The sequence below is a fragment of the Opisthocomus hoazin genome, chromosome 6 (assembly GCF_030867145.1).
Source record: "Opisthocomus hoazin isolate bOpiHoa1 chromosome 6, bOpiHoa1.hap1, whole genome shotgun sequence".
NCBI classification, from domain to species: Eukaryota; Metazoa; Chordata; class Aves; order Opisthocomiformes; family Opisthocomidae; genus Opisthocomus; species Opisthocomus hoazin.
This window is the reverse complement of record NC_134419.1, coordinates 2,170,050-2,194,229: the sequence shown is the minus strand read 5'-3', so window position 1 is coordinate 2,194,229 and position 24,180 is coordinate 2,170,050. Positions and strand designations below refer to the sequence as shown.

The 24,180-nt window shown below is 53.6% G+C and overlaps 1 protein-coding gene across 1 annotated transcript in view; it reads left to right on the top strand.

Moving 5' to 3' along the window:
• SGIP1 (SH3GL interacting endocytic adaptor 1) overlaps positions 1 to 24,180 on the top strand; it is a 64,244-nt gene that overhangs the window by 11,487 nt on the left and 28,577 nt on the right. The window contains exons 2-12 of the mRNA XM_075424280.1: positions 6,878 to 6,941; positions 10,348 to 10,372; positions 12,755 to 12,811; positions 13,314 to 13,368; positions 14,271 to 14,446; positions 18,356 to 18,367; positions 18,971 to 18,982; positions 19,657 to 19,681; positions 20,087 to 20,138; positions 21,819 to 21,904; positions 23,368 to 23,460. Coding sequence (XP_075280395.1) covers positions 6,878 to 6,941; positions 10,348 to 10,372; positions 12,755 to 12,811; positions 13,314 to 13,368; positions 14,271 to 14,446; positions 18,356 to 18,367; positions 18,971 to 18,982; positions 19,657 to 19,681; positions 20,087 to 20,138; positions 21,819 to 21,904; positions 23,368 to 23,460 — 657 coding nt within the window. The remainder of the gene's footprint in view (positions 1 to 6,877; positions 6,942 to 10,347; positions 10,373 to 12,754; positions 12,812 to 13,313; positions 13,369 to 14,270; positions 14,447 to 18,355; positions 18,368 to 18,970; positions 18,983 to 19,656; positions 19,682 to 20,086; positions 20,139 to 21,818; positions 21,905 to 23,367; positions 23,461 to 24,180) is intronic.

The following is a 24,180-nucleotide window of genomic DNA, read 5'->3' as shown; positions in this document are numbered from 1 at the left end:
AGAGCTGGATGTTCCTACAGCACCACGTGCCTTCAGAAGGGGCATCAACTGTTTGTTTTAACCATTACTTTTTACGCATTTCGAGGTAGCAGAGCAAGTAAGCTCCCACAGATGACTCCCTCTGGCTTTCTGAAGAGGTTTTCCAGCAAATTTTCAGAAAAATAGATTTCCTAACTGGTTAAAATGTAGACTTTGCTTGTGCGGGGAGAGTACTCAGTCTAGTCCTTACCTTGGGGAGCAGCTGGTTTCTGGACCCCCACCAGTCAAATACCAATCAAAATTATTGTCATAAAAAATCTTCAATTCTAGGTAAACCTTCTTGTTTGAAATGAAGCCTTCTTCACAGGTCAAATACGCATCACACCAGGGATTTGTGTTCTTGCTGGGAAGCACAGCAGTCCCTTGACCCCATCTCCAAGGGTCTGGTGGAAGTCCCCTCCCTGAGCAGAGGGCAGTGGTTTCCATTGGTGGGACTCGAGACAAAAACTGCTATAGCTGGTGCTATTAAAGCCCAGGGGCTGTTCCTGCTCCCTGAGCTGCTGCCATGGTACCTTCCCTCTTCATCAGGACTTCGTCCAACCTTGAATGCATGGTTGTTGTAGTTGCTTTGAAGCAAAATACTCTGATCTGGCCTCAGCAGGCTAGATGTGTAGATGTGGCACTTAGGGACATGGTTTAGTGGTGGACTTGGCAGTGTTAGGTTTGTGGTTGGACTCGATGATCTTCAAGGTCTTTTCCAACCAAAATGATTCTATGAGTTTCTTTGGAATGAAGTTCTGGGTTATTTCTTATTTTTTTGATACAAGAGGAGCTGAGCTGCAAGGAATACTTGATTAGGTTAAATCGGTAGAAGTGTCTTCATTGTGTGTTTGCTGGGAGTTGTGGTCCTGGAGGATGCCTCTGTGCTGTGAAGGATGGGTCGCCTTGGCTGGTGGAGCAAAGCACTTGAGCGGGATGGTCCCAGCAGACCTGTAGGAGAGCCTGGGGACAGCAGTGAACCACGGTGCTTGCTGGGGACAGGGAGCTGGAGGTTGTGTCATCAGAAAGTGTGAAATCTGGTCATTTATCCCTGCTATGAAAAGGCAACTTTGAGAATTGAGGGAAAAAATGGACAGCCAGTCATCTTGAAATAGAGAGGTGGCAGGCAGCGGGGAGCAGCAGAAGACCTTGTCTCCTGAGGGACTCGTGTTGGAACCCCTGGCCATGGTCTGCAGGGCTGGACTGCTGCAGAAGGACCCCCTCGGGCTGCCCACGTGAGCGGTGCCGGTCCAGCCTCTCTCCTCTGCAGTAACGTCTGCAATTAGACTTGTAAATGAAGGCTGTTGAAATATTAACGACTGTATCAAGGCAGTGTGCGGAGGACTCGGTTCCTCGCCGCATTATTAAGCCTGCTGAAAGGCTGGTAATGAGCTTTAATGCAAGGGGTGGTTTAGGTAAAGCATTTTTAATGTTATGAAGACATACACTTATTAAATTACATGTAAGGTGAGCACAAATAACATGTGCTGAAGCAGCGCGGTTATCGAGACTTGGCTTTTCTGCGACCAAAGCTGTGGCAGATGGGAATCCCTGGTTTTGCTGTGGACCAAATATTCCTGTTTTCATGTAAGATCTGTCGCCGGCGTGGCCGCTGGGCCCGAGGTGGGGGCAGGTGCTGCTGTGTCAAACCAGGGAAATTTCTTCTGGGCTGGCTTGCAGAGAGTTTGCGTTGTTTATGTGGGGCTTGGCATGGTCACGCCCTCACTTCTTCAACTTTAACTTACCATTTGGCTTTTCCTCTGGATATGACTCGGAGAATTCTGTAGTTCTGTCCTGCCTTTGGTTTTGTTTTGCTGAGCAAAGGGAGGATTAGTTTGGGATTTTTTTAGTAAAGCAAGCCAAAACCAAATACAAAGTCCTCTGGCTATGAAACAGGAGCAGGTCTCTGCGTCTTTGGGCCCAGCACAGATGTTCAGTGAGAGCCCACGCGGGTTTGTGAGCAGTGGGGAAAGGGGATTGCTCAAATCGCCTCCAAGCTCCATGCAAAGAAAATCCACGCAACCAAACCAAAGAAAACCCAAACCTAATCGTGTTTATTTCTTATTTCCCCCTTCATTTCTCCCTGTTCTTCCTTATTCCCAGCTCTCCCTGCAGGTACTTTGGTCTTGAGTCTCTGGCATGGCAATAGACAGCATTTATCTTCAGGCACAGATGAAGCTGAACTAATTTCAGACACTTTTTTTCCTTAGTCATCACAAAAGACTGTTTAAGACAAAGATCATTCTCACTGATGTCTCCTGTTCGAGAGGTGTGTTGCTTTGTTTGAGGTCCACCATCCCTCCCAAGCAGATCCTCCTCCAGGGACCCCCCTCAATATTTGGGGGTCCAGAGTGAGCAGCTGCTCCCACCCCCTGGGAATGGAGGGTGAGGGACTGGGTTTGGGAGAACAGGGTTGTTTTTCTTCTAGAGGTGTTCAGTTTTCAGTATAGAATATAAGATGAAGGTAGTTTTTAAGAACGAAGTTCAGAAAGCTTCATAGTGTTGAATATTAATTCATATTTCTCAATGTCAACTCTTTAGCATACCAGGAAAAAAAAAGGATAATAGTAAATAAAAGGTGAATAATGCCGATTCAGAGAGCCATTTGTGTTTGAAATGAGATCCCTGGAGCACAACGGTTAGTTCAGCCTTGGCTTGTGGCTACTCTGAGTAAGAGCATTCAGAGCCATTGGGCTGGAGGACTCATTGCAGCACGTGGAGTTTTCGTACCTTGGAGGGGCCGGTGGCTTTCCCCGTGTCTGGTCTCTGTGGGCAAGGCTGGTTTTGTGGCCATCGATGTGGTTTTAGGCATTCCCGCTCCCACGTGAGTAATAGCACGTGAACGGCTCTGGGCTTTTGTGTATGAGGTTCCTTGGGGGAAACCTGCTGAAGGAGGCACCAGAAATGTCAAACACATCCATCTGCAAACATTTTAGCCTAATGTCCTCTCCAGTAGCAGGATGCCGTGCTGGTCCTTGAGCAGGACGCACAGGTATGGTATTTGGTGCTGTTGCTGCTGGCATCTTCTCCAGGTCGTGCTCATGATGGCTCAGTGGGGTAGGGGCTCTTACTGGTGTTACCGTGCCCCTTCAAAGAGCCCAAACTAAACTGTTGGTGAGGGCCACACGTGGCCTTTCCCACAGCCCACCTCTGCTTTAGCCAACTGGTAGCTTGTGTGGGATGAAACGGGCTGCGAATCAGTGGAAGAGCAGCAAGGGATGCAGTAGCTGCCGGCAGGAAGGCAGAGCTCACGCCTGCTCCCCTGCTCCAGTGCTATGAAACCGGCAGCAGAGCTCGAGCTTCGTCCTGACCCTTGTCCAGCTTGAAGCGCTGTTTTAAGCTGAGAATAAAACGGAGATGTGCTGCCTTCCCCACAGCGCCGGGCAGCCTGCAGATGTGGGTCCTCCCTTGTGTTTTGGATCTGACACAAGAGAATAGGCTTTGGGGGTGTAAGTAGGGATTTCTGTAACTCTTCATGTTGTATACCTGAGTGCATTGCCATTGCTCCTCTGGGAATTCTCAGGATCCTCACAAGGCAGCAAGTCCCCAGGGTGGATGGATGGGGAGAGGGCTAGGAAGGCCACAGCTGCAGGGATTTACAACCTTCTCCCCTGATGCTGATGTCAGCTGGGTACCACATCACACCCATCTTTATTGCTCTGGTACTTATGGTGGTCTGGGACCTCATCCCCAGTTTTCTGACGCCTCTGGTAGCCCTGCAGCTGGTGGGATTTTGGTGGATGAAGGTTGTGGTGCTGCTGGGCAGAGTTAACACGAGTCAAGGGAGTCATGTTCTCAGCATGGCCTGTGCAACCTGCGCAGGGATGTGGGGAGCCTTGGGGCTTTAGGGGATCCCTGCCTCTGGAGAAGAGCCGGGTGTCTTGTCCAGGTGCCACTGGAGGTGCTGGGTACAGAGTGGGGACAGCTGTTGCAGGGCCATGCAGATCTCCAGGTCTTCCCACTGGAGAACTGCTTGGATCTGGCACTTTTTGACTGGGAGAAGTGGGAGCATCACCCAAGCTGTGGTTCCAGCTCTTCCCTGCTCTGAGCCATCCCTTGATGCCCCACAGGGATATGCTCTGTTTTCTTCTTTCGTGCCCTTCTTTCTGACTCCTCTTCTCTGCTTTCTCCCCCACTTACCATCACCTTTTCTCTTCCAACAGTAAATCCATCTTGTCCTGTGAGATTCCTCTGAACCCATAGTGTTGCCGTGTAGCATTCCCTCTGTGGACAAGGTCTTCTTGTTATTTTTCATAAGGATGACTCTTGCCAGGACAGGTTTCAGCTCCTAAAACCAACTGAAAATGAGACTTGAGGATCAGAGCGCGCAGTGCTCTTCCGTACACAGCCCTCAGCTCAGTCCCTGAACCATCAGATGGGGTATTTCCACAGCTCTCCGGGCTGGGGTTGGCCATGTCGAGGGAGACATGAGCTCCTCTGAGCTGCCCCCACTCGAAAGCAGAGCTGTCCTGGAAAATCACTGCGTTGTTCCCCACCAAGCCATGACCTGTCTGGTGTCACCGTCAGAGGACAGCGAGTGCCTGGCCCTGGCGCAGGCGGTGGGCTTCTGCAGAGCACCCACTCCCACCAGCTCTCGACAACCCTCTCCAAAGGAGGCTTTCGTTTTTGTTCTGTCTTTCATAAATATCCTTTTTTTCCCCTCAATCATTACCATTTTAAGCAGATGGTGGGCCTATTATGTAACTGAGCAGAAGGCTTCGTTACAAAATTTAGCCAAATTGGGTGCTTCTTCAGATAAGACTAAACAGCAACTCATTTCTGGGGTTTTCGGCCCTCCCTGTTCTACTTTGAGTTTGGAGGATGAAGTTATTCTAGGGGGTGAGATCAATGGAAACCTTCCTCAGTTATTAATAACTCGCTCGAGCCTTGAAGAAATCGTAGGAAAGCCCAAAGGCAAGATGTAGTAAAAATGAAGCTGTCCCTGGGAGGTTGTGGGATGAGCCCAGGGGGCTCAGCATCGCTCCCAGGTTCTTGTGTTGCCCATAGCAGCTGGGGGCATATGGATCCCCCAGGCTGGGGGTGTGTGGGATGCCATCAGGGGTTCCTTCATCCCTGACCGTGCGACTTTTGCTTTGGGCGGACGAGGGAAGTGCACTGGGTGTGATTTTCAGGAGCAGTCCCTTTGGTTCCCAGTTCACGGGGGTAAATATCCAACCTAGAAGAGCAATACCAGGGAGACCTGCTGCAGCCTCTCCTGGTCCTACCCCGGCTGGCCTGAAAAACCACCCAGCCATAGGGTATCGAAAGCCTGAAGCATCCCACGTGTGTTTTGATAATACAATTTAAATCCACCAGTTTTTGACGTGCTGCGGAAAGCCAGCATTTGTGCTCTTGTTGCGTGCTCCAGTCGATTCCCAGAAGAGCAGGGTGTTCCTGGGAAAGTGGAAAATCAATTCAAGGGCATGTTCAAAGCAGGAGGCAGGCTGAAGAAACCCAATCTCCCCCAAAAGCATCAATCAAATCAAGTGTGCCAGAGCAGACGGCTCCCAGGATGAGTGCTCCTGGGGTGTCCAGAGCTGATTCCAGGGGAGCCACGGGAGATTTGGCTCTTTTGGCACATCACTTGAGGTAAAGCTGGAGGTTTTTCATTGAATCCTAGACAGTATTTTTAAGAAAGCAGGTTTTAGCACAAGCATAGCTCTGTGCTTCTGATGTGAGCTGTATCCCTGCTGTGGCAGCCCCGGTTTGTGCTGCCGAGCCTTGTCCTTGTCCTCCCCTCCGTCCCCTGGGCTGTGCTTCGTGACGGTCACTATTTGCTGGGTGATGGCTTGGCTCTGCCTTCCTGGAGTTTCTGGGGAAGGAGCTGCTGCTGAGCAGAGACCTGCTGTGGTTGCTGGACACTTGATGCTGCCGTTTGCTGCAGGCCAGCTCGCTGCATCTGTGTGAGCCGTTGCATTTGCTGCTCCAGACCGTTGCTGCTTCCTTGCAGCTGACCCATGGTGCTTCGTGCTTGGGTAACTTCCAGACCAAGGCATAACTAGGACCTCCGAAAGGAAGAGGCCAGAAATAGCTATTCTAGACTCAAGGGCTGTGGTTTATACTGGCTGCTTCGGCCACCAGGATCTCTACATTACACCCTGACCTAAATTCATTGCCATCGTGCTGCTGGCAGCGATTGCATGACAAGTGTGTCTGCAGCTTCCAGCCATGGCTGGGTCTCTGGTTGGGCTGGATGGCCACCACCAGCAAAAAGTCATCTGCGTGAAAACCCACCAGCCCAGTGAAACCTGCTAGCCTGAAATGCTCCAAAACCCCTGCCTTGGTGTGCTTGCTGCAACCAGTTATTAAAAACTCCTTGCCTGGATAGCTCTGAGGCTGGAAAAGAGGGAGAAACTCACCAAAACCTGCTGTCCTCTGTCTGTTTTTCAAAGCGGTGTAGCCAGGGCTGCCGGTGCTTCCTGGCTGGCTCCAGCATCGTTGGCCCCCGGCATGGTTTGAAGCACTGTGCAGACCAAGAATTGGTGCAGCAGGTAACCAGCCTCGTGGTTTAAGCTGTTTTTTTACACCAAGGAGGGGTTTCCCTGCTGTGCATTAGTACCCACACACAGCATAGGAAAGGAGTGTGTAATTAAGACAGTAAGCTTAGAAATATTAACTGTGAAATACATAGTCACGCAGCGGAGATCAAGTTAATAAGTGTTAAATGGACAAATAAAAGGCGTAAGCAAATGCACACACTACCTGCAAAGTCCTGCTGGCAGTGTCTTGGTCTGGGTCTCGCTTTCTTTAACCTTATTTATGAATTACAGCTGACAAGGGAATAAGCAACCTGTTGGAGAGTTTATTTGAAGCATAATATTAATATTGCATTTTTTTTTTATATTCCTTCCATCCCCAGGATTGAAAAAACGTACCAGGAAGGCCTTTGGTATACGCAAGAAAGAAAAGGATACTGACTCCACGTAAGTCGATGAGACCTTAATCCCATCAATATGTAACGGTACCGGGGAGCAGTCGATGCCGGTGTGCCGGGACGGGAAGGAAGTCGGTGCCTCGCGGGCGTTTGTCATCCTGGCATCAGGTCTTGTAAGAACAAACACGTTGAAGCTGTTTCCCCTTGTACACCCAGTGGCCAACAAATTTGATTTTTTTTCTCGGTGGTGCTGCAGAGATGGTAAAGCCAGTTCTCCACGTGTTCGCAATTTACGGCGACGGTTAGCGGTGATCAGCAGAAAATTACTCCTCGGAGAGTTTCAGCAGATTAATCTCTGCCCAAACTACTGATTTGCCCGTCTGCCGAGATCTCTTTAGATGCAAATTCAATTTTAAACAGATGCCTGTGCAGGCAGCGAGGCTGTCGGCGGAGCGAGGGGCCGTGTGGCTGGGACGCCTCGGGTGCACCGGGCTCACTGAGCGCAAGCTTTGCTGCAAGAGACGCTTCTACTTCCCAGGGAAACATCTGGCGGGGGGTTTCCCCCCACATCTGGGGGGGGATGCTGTGCACGGGTGCAGAATCGCTGGTGGGGAGGGTGTGTGACTGGGGGAGGGATGTCCCAACACAGCGTGGCGAAGGAGCTGGCGCAGTCCGCGTGCTGGGGACGGAGCGGGAGAGGGGTGGTGGGGAGCCCCGCTCCCACACCATCGCCTGGGCCTTTCCTGAAGAGCCCAATATCTGGAACAGCAGAAACCATGCGGATTTTTTATTTTCCTTTTTTAAATTTGTTTTCCCAAGCTATTTCATATCTCAATGGAGGCTGGTGAGGTTTCTCGTGCGAAGGGACGGCCACTGCAGCTCTGCAGGTCACGCTCCCAGGGCCACAGCGAGCCCAGCTCCACCAGCACCTGGGGGGCTTTGCCCACTGCAAAAAAGGGCCCAAAAATATGGGGGGGGGACATGGAACACAACCCAAAAGAGGGCTGTGCAGAGCCGAGCTGTTGGTCTACAGGCAAAGGAGGGCTTCCCACTGGGAATGGTGGCTGTCCATCCACCAGCTGGGCAGGCTGCGGGACAGCCAGGAGCTCCTCCTCCAGCCCTGTGCGGCTTCATTTGTAATTTATCAGAAGGATGGGTGGGAAACGGGCTGCTCTGCGTCCTCCCCCTTCTGCTCATGGTAAATCAACGGAGCCGGGCTGAGATCCTGCCTTTAGCCAGCACTGTCATTTCCACGCTTGCTCGCAGCAGCCTGCTCTTGCTAGAGGCTGGGGAAGCTGGTGGCTCCCAGAGACAACAAATCCTGGGGAATTCATGATGGCAAGGAGCTGGTGGAAAGGCCACTGTGGGGGAGAAGCTGCAATTAGTAAGCAGCAGTGATTAGCCTGTTGCAATCATCGTGTTGCGGTCACGGCGCTGAACGGCTTGGAGCGGTCTCCGAAACCTCATCAGCAGCCGGCGTGAGGGGTCTTGGAGCTGCTGCCTGGCTTCTGGGGAGATGCTGGGGGTGCAGAGGGATCTGCCACCCCTTCCCTCCGCCGGCCGGGGGTCTCTGCAGCCATTCCTGGCTGGGCGTTGGGGAGATGAGCAGGAGCTGACATTCCCAGAGCATAGGGGAAATGTGGAACCAGAGAGGATCTCTGCTCCCAAAGAATTTCCAAGACATTTTGTGCAAAGGAATTAAACACAAGACAAGAGGGATGGGAGGCAGACGCATATGAATTAGCGAGGTTCAAAGATGTTTTTCTCTGTGGAACCGGAGCCGGATGGGCAGCAGCTCCCTGCAGGGTTTCTATGATGCCCTGAGTCAGACGTTAATTTGTGGCAAATCTCTGGCAATGCATAAAACTGGGGAGCGTGTGGGAGGTGGAGGAGCCAGTCTGCTTTTCATACACTCGTTTGTCTTTTCACTAAATAACTTAGCATCCTCAGACAGCGTTCAAATACAGCTGCTGAGCCTGACATGCTGTTTGCGATGACCGAGGTCCAGATCCCATGGGTGGCTGGGGATTAGGATCCCTGAGGAGTCTCCTCAATTTTCAAATCCATTCAGAAGAGAAAGTGACTGTGCTTCTGGCAGAAGGAAAAACTCTAAATTACTCTATATGTGATTTTTATCTTCTGCAAGAGGACGTAACTAGTGGTGTCCCTCAGAGGTCAGTACGTGGCCCAGTCTTGTTTAACTTCTTCATCAATAACCTGGATGAAGAGTTAGAGTGTAACCTCAGCAAGTTTGCTGATGACACAAAGCTGGGAGGAGTGGTGGATATACTGGCAGGCTCTGCTGCCATCCAGTGAGACCTGGACAGGCTGGAGAGCTGGGTGGAGAGGAACCTGATGGAGTTCAACAAGGGCAAGGGCAGGGTCCTGCACCTGGGGAGGAACAACCCTAGGCACCAGTACAGGCTGGGGCTGAGCTGCTGGAGAGCAGCTCTGCGGAGAGGGACTGGGAGTGCTGGGGGACGACAGGGTGACCATGAGCCAGCAGCGTGCCCTGGGTGCCAAGAAGGCCGATGGGATCCTGGGATGCATCAAGAGGAGTGTGGGCAGCAGGGTGAGGGAGGTTCTCCTCCCCCTCTGCTCTGCCCCAGTGAGGCCCCATCTGCAGTGCTGGGTCCAGTGCTGGGCTCCCCAGCTCAAGAAAGATGAGGAGCTGCTGGAGAGAGTCCAGCGGAGGGCTACGAGGATGAGGAGGGGACTGGAGCATCTCTCCTACGAGGAGAGGCTGAGGGAGCTGGGCTTGTTCAGGCTGGAGAAGAGAAGGCTGAGAGGGGACCTTAGAAATGCCTCTAAATATCTGCAGGGTGGGGGTCAGGAGGACGGGGCCAGACTCTTTCCAGTGGTGCCCAGTGACAGGACAAGGGGCAATGGGCACAAACTGGAGCAGGGGAAGTTCCAGCTGAACATGAGGAAGAACTTCTTCCCTCTGAGGGTGATGGAGCCCTGGCCCAGGCTGCCCAGGGAGGTGGTGGAGTCTCCTTCTCTGGAGATATTCCAGCCCCGCCTGGACGCGGTGCTGTGCCCCCTGCTCTGGGTGACCCTGCTTGGGCAGGGGGTTGGGCTGGGTGACCCACAGAGGGCCCTGCCAACCCCTAATGTTCTTGGATTCTGTGATGCACACCCAGGACAGGGCTGTGGCCATGGGATGGGTGCGAGGAGGAGCCAGCCCAGCTCCACAGCCAGCAGAGTGCCAGCAGCGACAGGAGCACTTGATTTACTGATAAATACAAAACTTGTCTGATAACAGAGAGCAATGGCACTGAGACCCTCGTGTGGGTTTCACTGGGGCTGCATGGCGAGTAATTCAGATTTGCTGACAATTTCATAATTAGAACCATTGCTGCTGCAGATTCATTAAGAAAACCATTCCACAAGTGAATCGGGTGATGGTGCCGTTCGGGAGCTAACACGGCTGCGTTTCTTTCTGTTCTTTGCAGGGGGTCGCCGGACAGGGACGGCATCGTAAGTACCGCACGGCCCCCGCTCCCCCCTTCCTCTCCTGCCGCGGCCCCTTAAATGCAGATCCCTCCGTCAGCCACCACCAGCATCTTGTGAGCTGTCCCTTCTTTGCTGCTTAATACAGAAAACAAATTTCAATAGGAAGTTATCTGTTTAAAATAACTACATATTCTGGGTTTTCTATAAAATTAACATAAAGTAATAACATAGAAACACCTGATGAGCACCATGGGCAGAGGGACCAGGTGTCCTGCTAAAACCCCTGGCTCCCCATCCTCGTTTCCACCCCCACTAATTGGCTTGGGTCGGATTTGCTGTACGTTGAGTTAAGGGAAAATTGCCAGAGCAGCTGTTTCCAATATCTATTTTTATTTTCTATAGTAAACTGGAGATAAGGACCTGCTTCTTTTTGAATTGCTGCTGCTTTTATTCGTGGTGTTGGATAGCAATGCCCCTGCTAGATCTGCGTAGCAGATGGGTCACGTCTCCTTTAGCCATTTGATGTCAATTTTGCAAAGAAATATTTTGGGTTCAGACTGGGGCTGTGCTGGTCGTGCTTTCTTGAGCAAATTCAGATGTTAGCAGCTCACCTTAAAACAAAAATGAGACCCCCTCAGCAGGGAGAGCAGTACTGGGGTGCCTTTTACGAAGCCATCGGAAAATTGGGGTGCCAAATTATTCCTGTAGAGAGATCATTTTGGTTTTTTCACATCTGACCCAAGATCTTTGGCTTCGGGCTCGCCCTGCGTTCCTAAGCCACTTGTTAAGAAATAGGTATTAAATAAGGAGTCTGCAGCTCGGGTAGCGCGTTAACCAAGGCTCCATTTGGCAGTCAAAAAATCAATAAAAGGCAAAGAGCAGCCCGGAGCCATTCCCTCCACTGGCAGCAGTGCTGTGGGCAGCCTTTTCCTGCCAGATGTGGGTGCAGGGACCTTGCTCTTGATTTTTTGGGTGGCTTGCTGTTTGGCTCGGTGCGGGGCAGGACAGGGTGTCCAGTGCTCCAGCAAGCTGAAGGATGCAGAAATGCGATTTTTGGGGGGTTATAATGAAGCCAGTGAATGAATTGGAGGCAGGAGAACTGGAGGGTGGAAACATTCAGTACAACTCCTCCTCCTCCAACGCGTTCTCACCAGAACGTTGCCAGCAGGCGGTGGGGCAGCAGATCCTCTGACTGCTGAATAGAGCCCCATTACCTGCCCCCTGTAAAAACCACGCTTACTCCTAACGGAGCCACAGCTGAGCCCTCCTTTTCTTGGGCAACTGCACAGTGTGTTTGCTAATTCCTTGTAACTTCTTTGTGGGTGCTTAAAAACAACCAAGCAACCACCCACCTGATACTTTAACCCTTTTTCTGCCGAACCCCAACCCCTTCCAACTGCCCAGCCCTCATCCCAATGAGCCACCTTGCAGTAGCACACCCGAGAGTGTGCATGAAGAAGGGAAAAAGAAAAAGTGGTAAGGAAAACAGAGCTTGGTATAGCCACAAAGGATTTGTTAAAGCCAGTGAGTAATTTTCGTTTTGAAATCCAGAATATAGGAAAATGCCATTTAGGTTTAGTCGGGTGAATGTAGAAGAGTTGAATAGAAATGGGGTCAAAAAATACAAATGGAGTGGGGGGAAAGCCGAAGTCCTGCATAAGTGCAGACGGAGTCCAATATTTTTTTCCCCACCCTTGTGCCTCTGACGAGGCTGCTTCGTTCTTGGGCAGCATCGTGATGACTGGGTGGAACGGGGAGGGCGAGAGTGCTGGTGGCCGGATCCAGCTGCCCCGGAATGGTGCACAGAGCCTCGACAGGGTGCTGGGGCAGGGGGTGCTACCCTGGCAGCTTAAGGGTACCAGCTTGTCTAATTTAGGTGCCCAAAACTGAGAACCCAGCTTAACTTCAGTCCCCTGGCTTTGGTGGCCAGCGGCAGAGTTTTGGATGCCCAGAGCAGACCAGCAAAGGGTCCCGCAGGCGATGGGTGCTCACAGGCTCCTCCCAAACCAGCCCATCCTTGGTCCTCATCTCTCCATAAATCGCGGTGCTACCTGTGCTCGGTGGGCGTCGGGAGCCCGCCCCGCCGCCGGCTCTCCCCGTGGGCTGGAACACCCCAGCACAGGGAGAAATGCCCATTTCATTGCTCTTCCTTAAGAAATGCTGTATATTCAGCTGATGAATGCTCAATAAAAAAAGCCCTTTAGCCCTCTGGTGTGGAAGCCCTTCCAGAAACGGGGAATGCTGATGGGCGAGTGCGGAGCAGCTCTGCGTTGAGCCTGCACAGGCAGCCGCAGCAAAGCCCGGCGGCATCCCGCCCGTGCCGATGCACGTGTGTGAGATACACGTGTGTGTCTTCTTGTTTCCTTCATTTCAAACGTGGAAATCCTGTTTTCCGATGTGTTGCAGAAGAAAACAAATGGAGCCCCGAATGGATTTTATGCGGAGATCGACTGGGACAGATACGTAAGTGTCCCGCAGAGCCTCCCCTCTGCCCAGCACAGCTCCCGACGGGATGCTCACACCCTGCTTTGGGCTTTCTGGGTGGCCGTGGCCATTCTGGGAGATGTCCAGGCATTAAGTGATGTCCAGATAAATATTTCATATCTGCATGTCAATTTGATTGTACAGAACTGCCCAGAAACCGGGCTGCTCCGCAGCGCGCTGCCCAGGCGTGCAAAGTCGCAGCTGCCCAGAGCAAACCCTGCGCTGCAACCAAGCATCGCAAATATTTTTCTGTGAAACTTGAGAGCTGAAAAATTTTACCTGTGACAACTAAGTGCTGCGAAGATCATTCTGTGGCGAGGCTGTGCCGTGGCACGGGTGCCGTTTGCTCCGTGGAGCCCCGGGGACTACGGGTGGGCTCGGGCTGCGCGGGGCTTTGTGCAGGAAGAAAGAGCCGCTCCAGCCTTCCGGGAACGGAATTAGCATTCCTAATTATTTTGGGGTTTTTTTGTGCCCTATTCAGAATTCACCTGAGCTTGATGAGGAGGGATACAGCATCCGACCGGAGGAACCAGGCTATATCCTTTATTGTCGGCTTTGCCTCACGGTTTACAATGCGTAAGATGAGCTGCGGTTCACAGGCAGGCCACCGACTATTTTTATTTATTAATTATTATTATGATGATGATGAATACTGATTTTCCTCCTTTTTGAGCTGTTATTCCACAGCTAAAATTGGCTCACCGAGGGAATTACCTGAGGCAGCAGAGCAGAAGGTGATTTTAATTGCCTCTGGTCCGGTGCTCTGCCGTGCGGAGGCGGCGGGAGCGGAGCGGGGAGCATCCCAGCGGGGTGCCCCGTGGGGACCCCCACGTCCCACCCCACCCAAGGGTCTGCCCGGGTGCTGCTTCGTCGCGGCTGCTGCTGTGTCAGCGTGGAAATGGTCTGCCTGGCAGTGCAAGCAAAGTGAGCACAGATCAATCTCCAGCTCCCGTGATGCTCCCGGCAAAGGGGCGAGGAGAGGGCGATGGCCGGAGCCTGGTCACGTACCGGGTTCGTGGCCGGCAGCGGGTTTGAAGCCGCCTCCTCGCAGCGGGAGGGGGGTAAGTGGAAAAGCAGAATTTCTTGCTCTGCTGCCACTGAAAAATGCCGGCTCTCTGCAGACGATGGGCCCAGATGGTCCCGATGGGGAGGAAACCCAGGCACCGCTGCAAATCGCTGCTGGGCTAAACCAGGGCTGGCTTCACGGCTGCGAGCCCTGGTTGCCACGTCCTCCACGAGCACATGGAGAACGCAGCGAAACGCGGCGGTGGGGAGAGGCAGGGTGGGAGGATCTGCCCCCGCGCACCACTCCCACCCTGGGATCTTTGGGATAAGCGTTTTGGGAACTTCTAAGCCCAATTTTCAGGGAGGCTTGAGCCTTTGAACGCCAAGGATCTGCCCTGGCAGCGGAAGGAAACCTTCTTTAACTGTGCTCTACCTACCAAAGGAAAGCACTTCTACTCCTCGAGCGAGTCCGAAGAGGAGGAGGAGGCGCACAAGAAGTTCAACATCAAGATCAAGCCGCTGCAGGCGAAAGACGTCCTGAAGAGCGCGGCCACGGTGGACGAGCTGAAGGCGTCGATAGGCAACATCGCCCTTTCTCCATCCCCCGTGGTGAGTCCTCGGTGTTTCCGTCTCTTCTCCCAGTTGCAAGCACGGCGATGCTCTGTCGGGCTGGCCCCGAGCGAGCGGGGGGCTCTGCCTTCCCTGCCAGTGCTCCAGTTTGCTTTTACGTCCTTATTTATTATTATCCTCATTTATCAGGTCTATGTGGAGGCAATAATGCGACTGCAGGTAGAGCTCAGATGTATTGCAGTGATGTTTCCAGTTCAAAATGTCTTTAAAATTCCCTTTCTTGCTCATAAAACAGGGCAACAGAGATCAGAATAGCGTGTTTCCTTATTTTTTCCCTTTTTCCTCGTTTTTCATTGTGGTCATCGTTCAGGATGTAAATTGGACGGGTCTTGCCCTTGTTCCCAGGGCAGGGAGAGCATCCGTGGGGTTTTCCACACCGCTGCTATGAGATGTGAGAGGGATATTTCTTGCCCGGGGCTGAATCCAGGCTTTCTGGAAGGAAAGATCATCTCTCCTTAGTCCCTCCCGCTCCAAGTACCATCACCCTCTGGTTTTCTTAAGGCTTGGCAAGGTCTCTGTCATCTCCTCCCAATCTGTTCAGCCGTGGAAAGATTTGATTTTTGCCTTTTAGTGGGCTTTAGTGTGGGCTATGGCATCTTTTCAGATGAAGCTTTCTGCTGTTTATAAATAGCCTGTGTCTGAAGTGTGAATGAATCTCAGACTCCAAGTGAAGGGGAAATCAAATCACGGCATTTTATCTCTTCTCTCCAAGCCAACACAATGTCACCAATGTTAATGCCAGCTCCTGGGACAAGTCGCTGTCGCTGGAAGTCCCGAGTGCCTCTGGCCGGGCTCTGCTCCTCCCCAACGCCCGGCCCTTTCCAGCGACCTGCGCTCCTGGAGGCTTTTTGCTCTGTGACCGGGGAGCCGCTGGCTGTCAGCGTTCAGGGGTCAGAAACGGCGGCTGGCTGCTTTGGGAAGCACAGATAAAAAGAGGGGAAAAAAGAAACCCCAGAAAACCAACAGCAACAACAAAAAAACCCTACCAAAGGGGTCTCGAGGCCAGGTTGGATGGAGCTCTGAGCAACCTGGGCTCTGGTGGGAGATGTCCCTGCTCATGGCACGGGGGGTTGGAACCAGATGAGCTTTAAGGTCCCTTCCAACCCAAACCATTCCACGATTCTATAGGATTCCACGATTCTATAGGATTCCACGATTCTATAGGATTCCACGATTCTATGAAAATTCAGCAAAAAAGGGGGGAGGGTAGTTTTGGAGACTGGCAATTATTTGCCAAATAGATGGGTAATTTTTGACCAAGAAAGGAAAAAAAGAAAAAAAGAAAAACAAACAAACAAACCCCCAAAAAACCCAGAAATGCTTATTGCAAAACCAAGATAATTATGGGTTTGCGAAGCGATGGCCCCAGCAGTCTGCACACACGTGTATACGTATACAGCGTAGGAGACCACATGATTTTTGGAGGAGTGAGGAAATACCGCAACGTTTAAAATATGGGATAGGGAAAGCACGAAGAATTTATTTAAGGGGCCAAGTCCACATTTGGTTTATTCTCCTTCCCTGGTGGCTGTCACTTGTGCATCCCTCGCTGCCGGGGACGGTTGCCGCGCCGGGCACGCGCCCATCCCGGGCTGTAGCTGGTGGCCGCGGCCGAGATGGGGAGTAGCTGCTCCCGGGCTCCGTACCGCAGCCTGCCGCGCAGGGATTGCGGAGAACCTAGCCAAAAAACACCAAGCAGCGTTGTCTCTAGCAATAAATAAGGATCTAATAAGAAATTCTCAGAAGGTTATGCTCAACTCTTAGCAGTCCGAAGTTCCTGGATTATTTTTATTCTTACCGATGGAAACGCCGGTACAGAAGGATGAGGCTGATGTGGTCAGCTGCTCTCCCACACCTCGCCTTTCCCAGGGAAACAAAACCCCACTAGAGATGCATTTGGCCAGGTAGGATTCGGTGTCTCCTCTTTTCCACGGTGCTTTTCCTGCTGAACCCCGGCGGGGGTTTGCTATCGGTTAGGAAGGATTTCACAGAATCACAGAATGACAGGGGTTGGAAGGGACCTCTGTGGGTCACCCAGCCCAACCCCCTGCCCAAGCAGGGTCACCCAGAGCAGGCTGCACAGGACCGCGGCCAGGCGGGTCTGGAATATCTCCAGAGAAGGAGACTCCACAGCCTCCCTGGGCAGCCTGGGCCAGGGCTCCATCACCCTCAGAGGGAAGAAGTTCTTCCTCGGGTTCAGCTGGAACTTCCCATGCTCCAGTTTGTGCCCGTTGCCCCTTGTCCTGTCACTGGGCACCACTGGAAAGAGTCTGGCCCCGTCCTCCTGACACCCACCCTGCAGATATTTGTAAGTGTATATTAGGTCCCCTCTCAGCCTTCTCTTCTCCAGGCTGAACAAGCCCAGCTCCCTCAGCCTCTCCTCATAGGAGAGATGCTCCAGTCCCCTCCTCATCCTCGCAGCCCTCCGCTGGACTCTCTCCAGTAGCTCCTCATCTTTCTTGAACTGGGGAGCCCAGAACTGGACCCAGCACTGCAGATGGGGCCTCCCCAGGGCAGAGCAGAGGGGGAGGAGAACCTCCCTCGCCCTGCTGCCCACACTCCTCCTCATGCACCCCAGGATGCCATTGGCCTTCTTGGCAGCCAGGACACATTTAGCCCCCGGTGAGCAGCCCGGGCCTGTCGGCATGGTGCGGTGTGGATCCTGCCCTTCGGGCGCTGGGTCGGGGCGCTCGGTGTGTTGCAAGGGAAATCCCCGTCCCCGCAGCCGGGGCTGGAGCCGATGCCTCCCCGCAAAGCAGCGCAGACGTGCTCCGCTCGACACCAAGGGCTGGGGGAAGAGCCCTGTGCCAGGCTGGACAGGAGGAGCCGTGCTGCTTCCCCGTCTCGGGATCCAAGATCCAGTGTACGGAGCCAAAGGGCGCAGATGGGGCAGTGAGCGGTGCCGCTGCTCCCGGCGCATCGGATTCTGGCAAGCGGCACCGGTGTCCAGGAAAGCACCGGTGCCCTGGGCAGGGGCTGCCTGAAGGAGTTTTGCCTCCATTGGGAGTTCCGTGCTGCGCTGTCTGGTTCCCTGCCTTTGTCCTGGGCTCGTCCCCTCTCCAAAACCAGCTGAAAAGCCCTGCTCCAGCACCCCGTCCTCCTGCACACCAGCTTCTCCCGGAAGAGAGCAGCGGGATGGGAGATGCCGTGTCCATAGGGATGTCCTCCTCATCCCTTTGGGGTGGAGGCTATGGTGTCTTAACTTGAGGACCAGCAGAGAACTGGAGATGCTGTGGTGAACTGGTGTCAGCCGCACCCTCTGCCTGAAGCCCGCGAGCTCGTCTCTCTGTTCCCAAGGAGGGGTCCGCAGGCGGTGGCACCAGCTGCCCGTGCCGCGGTGGCACCAGCTGCCCATGCTGCGTACCGTCCCCGCAACAGCCCAGCATCCTCGGACCTCCCGCCCTGCTCCTGCCCGCTCCGCTCTTTGCACCATGGAAAACTCAGCCCCGGAGGTGGGGGCTTTGTAGCAGTCTGAAAAAATAGTCCCTGGGCAAAGCCGCGAAGTAATAGCCTTAAATTTAAGCACTTAGGGGGAAAATGATGCTTTGGACTTTCCTCTCATACGGATCCCTCCAAGAAATGACACAGGCTGGGGAGTGGGCTTTGCTCGTAGCTCTCAGGGCGCGCTGATGACAAAGCGCGCGAAGCCTTTCCCCAAGACGGCTCAGACGTAGGATTTTATTTCTGTGCTCTCTCTCACCCCAGTCTCCTGGCTGAACGAGCAACGGCCTGGCTGGGCACGCACACGGCTCCGCTTCGCTGTACGTTTGACCGTTCTGCACCCAGTGCTGCTGGTTGTAATGCGCATCTCTTATCTCTGTGTTATCCCTTTACAGAAAACCTCTTACATTCTCATTTTCTTTTTTTTTTTTTCCCGCATTCTTTTAGAGGAAAAGTCCGGTAAGAAATGCCATTTTTTTCTCTCTCGTAATTTCTTAACCCAGTCTTGTGTTGTCATCTTTGCACGGTCCCTGTGTTGCATGTCTCTGGAGCTGAAATGTAGAATGCAGATCACATCCTCCTCCTTTGGAAGGCATGATGTTTGCTGTTGTCCTTCTCCCTCGATTTAACCTAGAGCATTTGAAAGTAGAGTGAGGCTGTCTTTGCTCTGAATGTGCCTAGGCTGGGGGTATGGTCTGAGAGAAAAAGCTGGTGGATATGGACGAGAGGTATAAGGGCACAGTTCTATCTGGGCATGTTTTACACACGCCGTTGCACGTCAGAAGGTAGGAGAAAGTGGTTGGTGGCCTCTGGGGCTGCAGCGTGCAATGGTGAAGGCTTCCTGGGAAGAACCAGGCTCCAAAACGGGGAAATTCCCCCGTTCCATGGGGTGCTGGCTCCCTCGGGGGTCTCTCCGGGCGCCGCTCTCCCCCAGCCCGGTGCCATGTGGAGGAGGACGCCCACCCGGTGCCGGCGGGGTGCGATGGGTGCCGGGGCCGTGGGGTGCTGACCTGTCGCTCTCTGACCAGGTGTCTCTTCTCTCTTCCTTCTCGCTGACCGCAGCGGCGCAGCCCGGTAAGCACCCGCTGCTCCTGTTGCTTGGGGAACAGGGGGGGGTCTCGGTCCGCACCGGGGCTACGTGGCGAGCGCAGGGGCCAGTGCTGTTGGCCACCCTGCTGTGTCACCACGGGTGATGGTGGGAGCTCGTCCCCCCTGCCAACACGAAGGGGTCCCCGGTGACGGGCATGCATCCTCCACGGCTCGACCCGCGTCCCTGCCAGCCCCCCCAGCCCCTGCTTGCTCTGCCACCCAGCCCCGGCTCCCACGGGCTGGCAGGGTTCGGTTTTCTGCGGGGGGATGTGTGCTTTGTGTGGGGAGGGACAGGATTTCGGTGGCTAAGGTGACGTTCTTTGGCGTAGATCGTTTTGCAGCCGTCAAACGTGAGGATTTTGGGCTTGACGCCGGGGTGAGGGTGTCGGTGCCCCGTAAGCAGTCGGGACGGCTGCGAAGGCAGCGCTGCCAGGCGAGGGCTTTACGTGGCTCCGAATCCTCTCGGTGAGGGTTTTTCCGTGCCCCAGACGCTGGGAGCAAACGGGGTTTCGCAACGCACACGGGAAGCCAGGAGTATTTCAGCCGCGTGCAGTGAATACCACTGCAGATAGGCAATTCCTGGCACGGCTGCTCGGCTCCGCTCCGTCCCTCCGCGTGTCCCTGTGCATCCCGCTCACCTCCTGCGTTTCTAATTCCAGGGGACGATTAAAAGGAATTTATCCAGTAAGTATGTCCTGCAGCCTTTGAGAGCGGTAATGATGGCAATGCAGGGGCACTTTGGGGAGGGAATGGAAAAAAAAGAAAATGGAGGAGGTTAGATTTGCTTTAAAGTGGTTCTGGTGCCCAAAAACCTTCCTTAAAGAAGGTGGTATGGGACATCCTCGGGGTACCCTCTAGAAGCAGCGCAGCTCCCTAGCCTAGCTCTCTACAGAAACAAAATCTGGATTGATAAACCAGACCCCTTACTGCCAGCATCTCCACAGGAGGCGTGGGATGGGACACATACTGTGCCGGTGGCACTCCCGGTCTGAGCCCTCCCGCCAACACGGGGTCCGGGTGGGCTGGGGTGATGCTCGGGGGGTGGATGGGGACCGGCTCTAACCCCACGCTGTCTGTCCTGTGCCGCAGGTGAGGAGATTGCCCGGCCCCGGCGCTCCACGCCGACGCCAGACCCCGCCAGGTCAGTGTGGAGTCCGTGGCTGTGATTGCCCAACACAGATACATGCGGGCACAGCGTCCCGCGGTCCTTTGAGACCCCACTGCGGTCCAGCTCTGGAGCGCCCAGCACGGGACAGAGCTGGAGCTGGTGGAGCGGGGCCAGAGGAGGCCCCAGCAATGATCCAAGGACTGGAACCCCTCTGCTGGGAGGAGAGGCTGGGAGAGCTGGGGCTGCTCAGTCTGGGGAGGAGAAGGCTCCGGGGTGACCTTAGAGCAGCTGCCAGTGCCTGGAGGGGCTGCAAGAGAGTTGGAGAGGGGCCGTGACAAGGGCATGGGGTGATGGGACACGGGTTGATGGCTTCAAGCAGAAAGAGGGGAGATACAGACTGCATATACAGAAGAAATTTTCCACCATGAGGGTGGTGGAACCCTGGCCCAGGTTGCCCAGAGCAGTGGTTGATGCCCCATCCCCGACAGGGTTCAAGGCCAGGTTGGACTGGGCTGGGAGCAGCCTGACCCAGTTGAAGCTGGCCCTGCCCATGGCAGGGGGGGCTGGACTGGGTGGCCTTTAAAGGTCCCTTCCCACCCAAACCATTCTAGGATTCTATGATCCTGATGTGTGTTTTCAACATTTCAGTGGGCAATTGCACATCTGCACTGTTGCTCCATGGGAAGCATCCGTTTTCATCTCCAGATTTTGATCCTTTTTCATGGATGCCTGGATAGGTCAAACCCAGAACAACACAGCAAATTCACTGGGGATTTACTGCTGCGCAGATACTGCCAACCCATCAGCTAACTGAGCTGTCCCAGTTGGGCTCATCAAAGACACCCATGCAGAAACATCGCTTTTCTAACTTTTTAGGCTCATGAGGCAGCAGAACATTTGTGTTTGGTGTTTAAACAAGCTGAGTAAACACTCCGTGCTGGAGGATGCAAGATGCTGTGGGAGTGAATGGCCTCAAGTTGCGTCAGGGGAGGTTTAGATTGGATATTGGGAAAAATTTCTTCATTGAAAGAGTGGTCAGACATTGAACTAGGCTGCCCAGGGCAGTGGTGGAGTCCCCATCCCTGGAGGGGTTCAAAAAATGTGTGGATATGGCACTTCAGGACATGGTTTAGCAGGCGTGGTGGTGTTAGGGTGATGGTTGGACTTGATGATTTCAAAGGTCTTTTCCAACCCTAATTCTGCTCTATGATTCTATGAATGAGAAGCAAGGGCAGGTGCCCAGGTGGCCATGGAGGAGGCCTGATGGATAGGGAGAGCTGGCAAGTGTGCGCTGTGGGTACCTGTTGGTTTGGGACAGCCAACAGACTGGTTGGCATGGAGTGAAGCCGCATCTCACCAGGGGCATGCCCTGTGCAGCTGCAGGGCCGAACTCGAGGTGCGTTGGACCAGAGCGTGGTCCATACTTTGACTTCTTTATTCTTCTTTCGGGTGGTCTGGAGTAGCTCTGACTAATCCTGGAGCAATCCCTGGTGCCTCGGTGGCTGTGTGGGCACTACAGGGTTTTCACCGTAGTGCTACGGCCGGTGCTACCGCTCTCCTTTCCTTTTTCTCTGCCTGAAACCCTGGGTTTTGCCAAGTGCCAGTTGGTCTAGAACATAAACGCTCACTGAAAATATACGTACATGGACTCAGGCACCAGGTGTGAGCCCAAACCTGAACCTCATGGCTCCTCTGCGCTTGTCTGCCCCACAGCAAGAAAGCCGTGGAGGACCCCGCCGCGCTGGCACCGCTCTTCGGGCCCCCGCTGGAGTCGGCGTTTGAGGAGCAGAAGCTGGACGGTGGGTGGCCCGATGATCCTCCCCCGAAGGAGGGGAAGGCAGAACTCGAGCAGGAGGCGAAGGGCGGGCAGCTGCGTTACGGGCGGTGCGGGTTTGGGGTTGATGTGGGTGATGTGGAGACAGAGCAAGTGTTGAAGTCAATTAGTTAATTACACAGTCTTGAGACAGATCCTGAAAGAGAGCAGCTAACGAATATTAAAAATACTGGCTTCAAGTGAAAGGCTGCGAGGGGACCTTAGAAATACCCATAAATATCTGCAGGGTGGGGGTCAGGAGGACGGGGCCAGACTCTTTCCAGTGGTGCCCAGCGACAGGACAAGGGCCAACGGGCACAAACTGGAGCATGGGAAGTTCCAGCTGAACCCGAGGAAGAACTTCTTCCCTCTGAGGGTGACGGAGCCCTGGCCCAGGCTGCCCAGGGAGGCTGTGGAGTCTCCTTCTCTGGAGATATTCCAGCCCCGCCTGGACGCGGTCCTGTGCAGCCGGCTCTGGGTGACCCTACTTGGGCAGGGGGTTGGGCTGGGTGACCCACAGAGGGCCCTGCCAACCCCGAACGGCGGGCGTTGAACCACAGTAGCCATCAGCTCCCGACGCCGCGGCAGCCCATCGGCATCACGCCAGTTTGGCTGGAGGACAAGAGGAGCGGAGCTGCCTGGCGATGCCTCGCAGCTCCCCGCGCCCGTGAAGACGTCGTCTCTGTAACACCACCTCCTCCCAGGGACCGCGTTCCCCCGGCCAGGAGCGTAGGGACGCTTGGCTCCCCCCGCAAGCCGTGATGATTTTTGGTTTTTATTAAAAGCTTTCCCGAGGCGCAGCGATCTCGCCAGGCTTCTTGTCCCCAAAGAATGACCCCATTCACCGCAGACAGCCGGCTCCACTCGGCTGCCGCAACATGGCCGCTGCCTCTTGCAGCCTAGCCATGCCTCGTCATCAGCGCTGCCTGTTAATTCTTTTAATTAAAAATATGTTTGGATGCAGTTCTGGACACATCAGCTAAGAAAAATAGCGCACAAAGTTTATATGAGATATAGAAGAGGGGTTTTTTTCCCCTACAGTCTCTGTGAATATAACTGGATCTTTTCAGTCTAATACCTGTTGTTTTTTTTTTTTCTGTGTATCCTGAAATTCCAGACAATTTCTGTGATTAATGCAGCGCTTCAGTTTCCGTATTTGGAGGCTTGTTACATTGATGGCATTGTTTCCGTTGTCAAGCAGCATGAGTGTCAAACTAATTGCGTGACCTGCTTAAAAATCAGACAAGCTTGTAATTATCTAACATTACAGGAAAGCCCCTCTCTTTAATTAATGAGAGGTTTCTGTTTAGTTTCTTTTCTTTATGAGCCTCGGATGAGCGCCTCTCATCTGTGTGTTTTGGTGTTTGCAAGAAAACAGTTTTCTCAATGCTCTTACGTGTGTATTTATTGATTTTTTTATTTTTATTTTTTTATTTTTTTATTTTTCAGCTACTCTGGATCAGCCTGAGATATGGGGTTCGGTCCAGCCCGTCAACGCGAGCGTGGAGTCCCCAAAGCTACCGAGACCTTTCCCAACTGGAAGTAAGTGACCGTGCAGGTTATCAACCAAAAATAAATGACTAGATACAGAAATCAAATCTTTTACTTTTCCTCATCCAGACTCACAGAATCACAGAATGGTAGGGGTTGGAAGGGACCTCTGTGGGTCATCTAGTCCAACCCTCCTGCGCTGTGAGATGCTGTGAATTTATTTTTTTTTTTCAACCCATAGCCAGTTAGAGGGGTTTTTCCTCCCCTGGCTTGCCCCTAGCTGCCGTGCATGAGGGTGGAGGACGGACAGGGGCTCGATCCGGGCTGGGATGGGTGGGACAGAGAGGACGCACGTCCTCCCCACGCAAACACCTGTGCTCGATTCGCAAGGAGAAACATCTCCGGCCGGGCAAAGTGATTGTGTCGCTGTGCTGGCACTGGTGAGGCTGCACCTCGAGTGCTGCGCTCAGCTTTGGGCCCCTCAGTCCGAGAAGGACATGGAGGGGCTGGAGCGTGTCCAGAGCAGGGCAACGAGGTGGGGAGGGGGCTGGAGAACAAGTCTGATGAGGAGGGGCTGAGGGAGCTGGGGCTGTTCAGGCTGGAGAAGAGGAGGCTGAGGGGGGACCTCATCGCTCTCCACATCTCCCTGACAGGAGGGGGTAGTGAGGGGGGGTTGGTCTCTGCTCCACAGTAACCAGCAACAGGATGAGAGGCAATGGCCTCAAGCTGCGTCAGGGGAGGTTCAGATTGGAGATTGGGAAAAATGTCTTC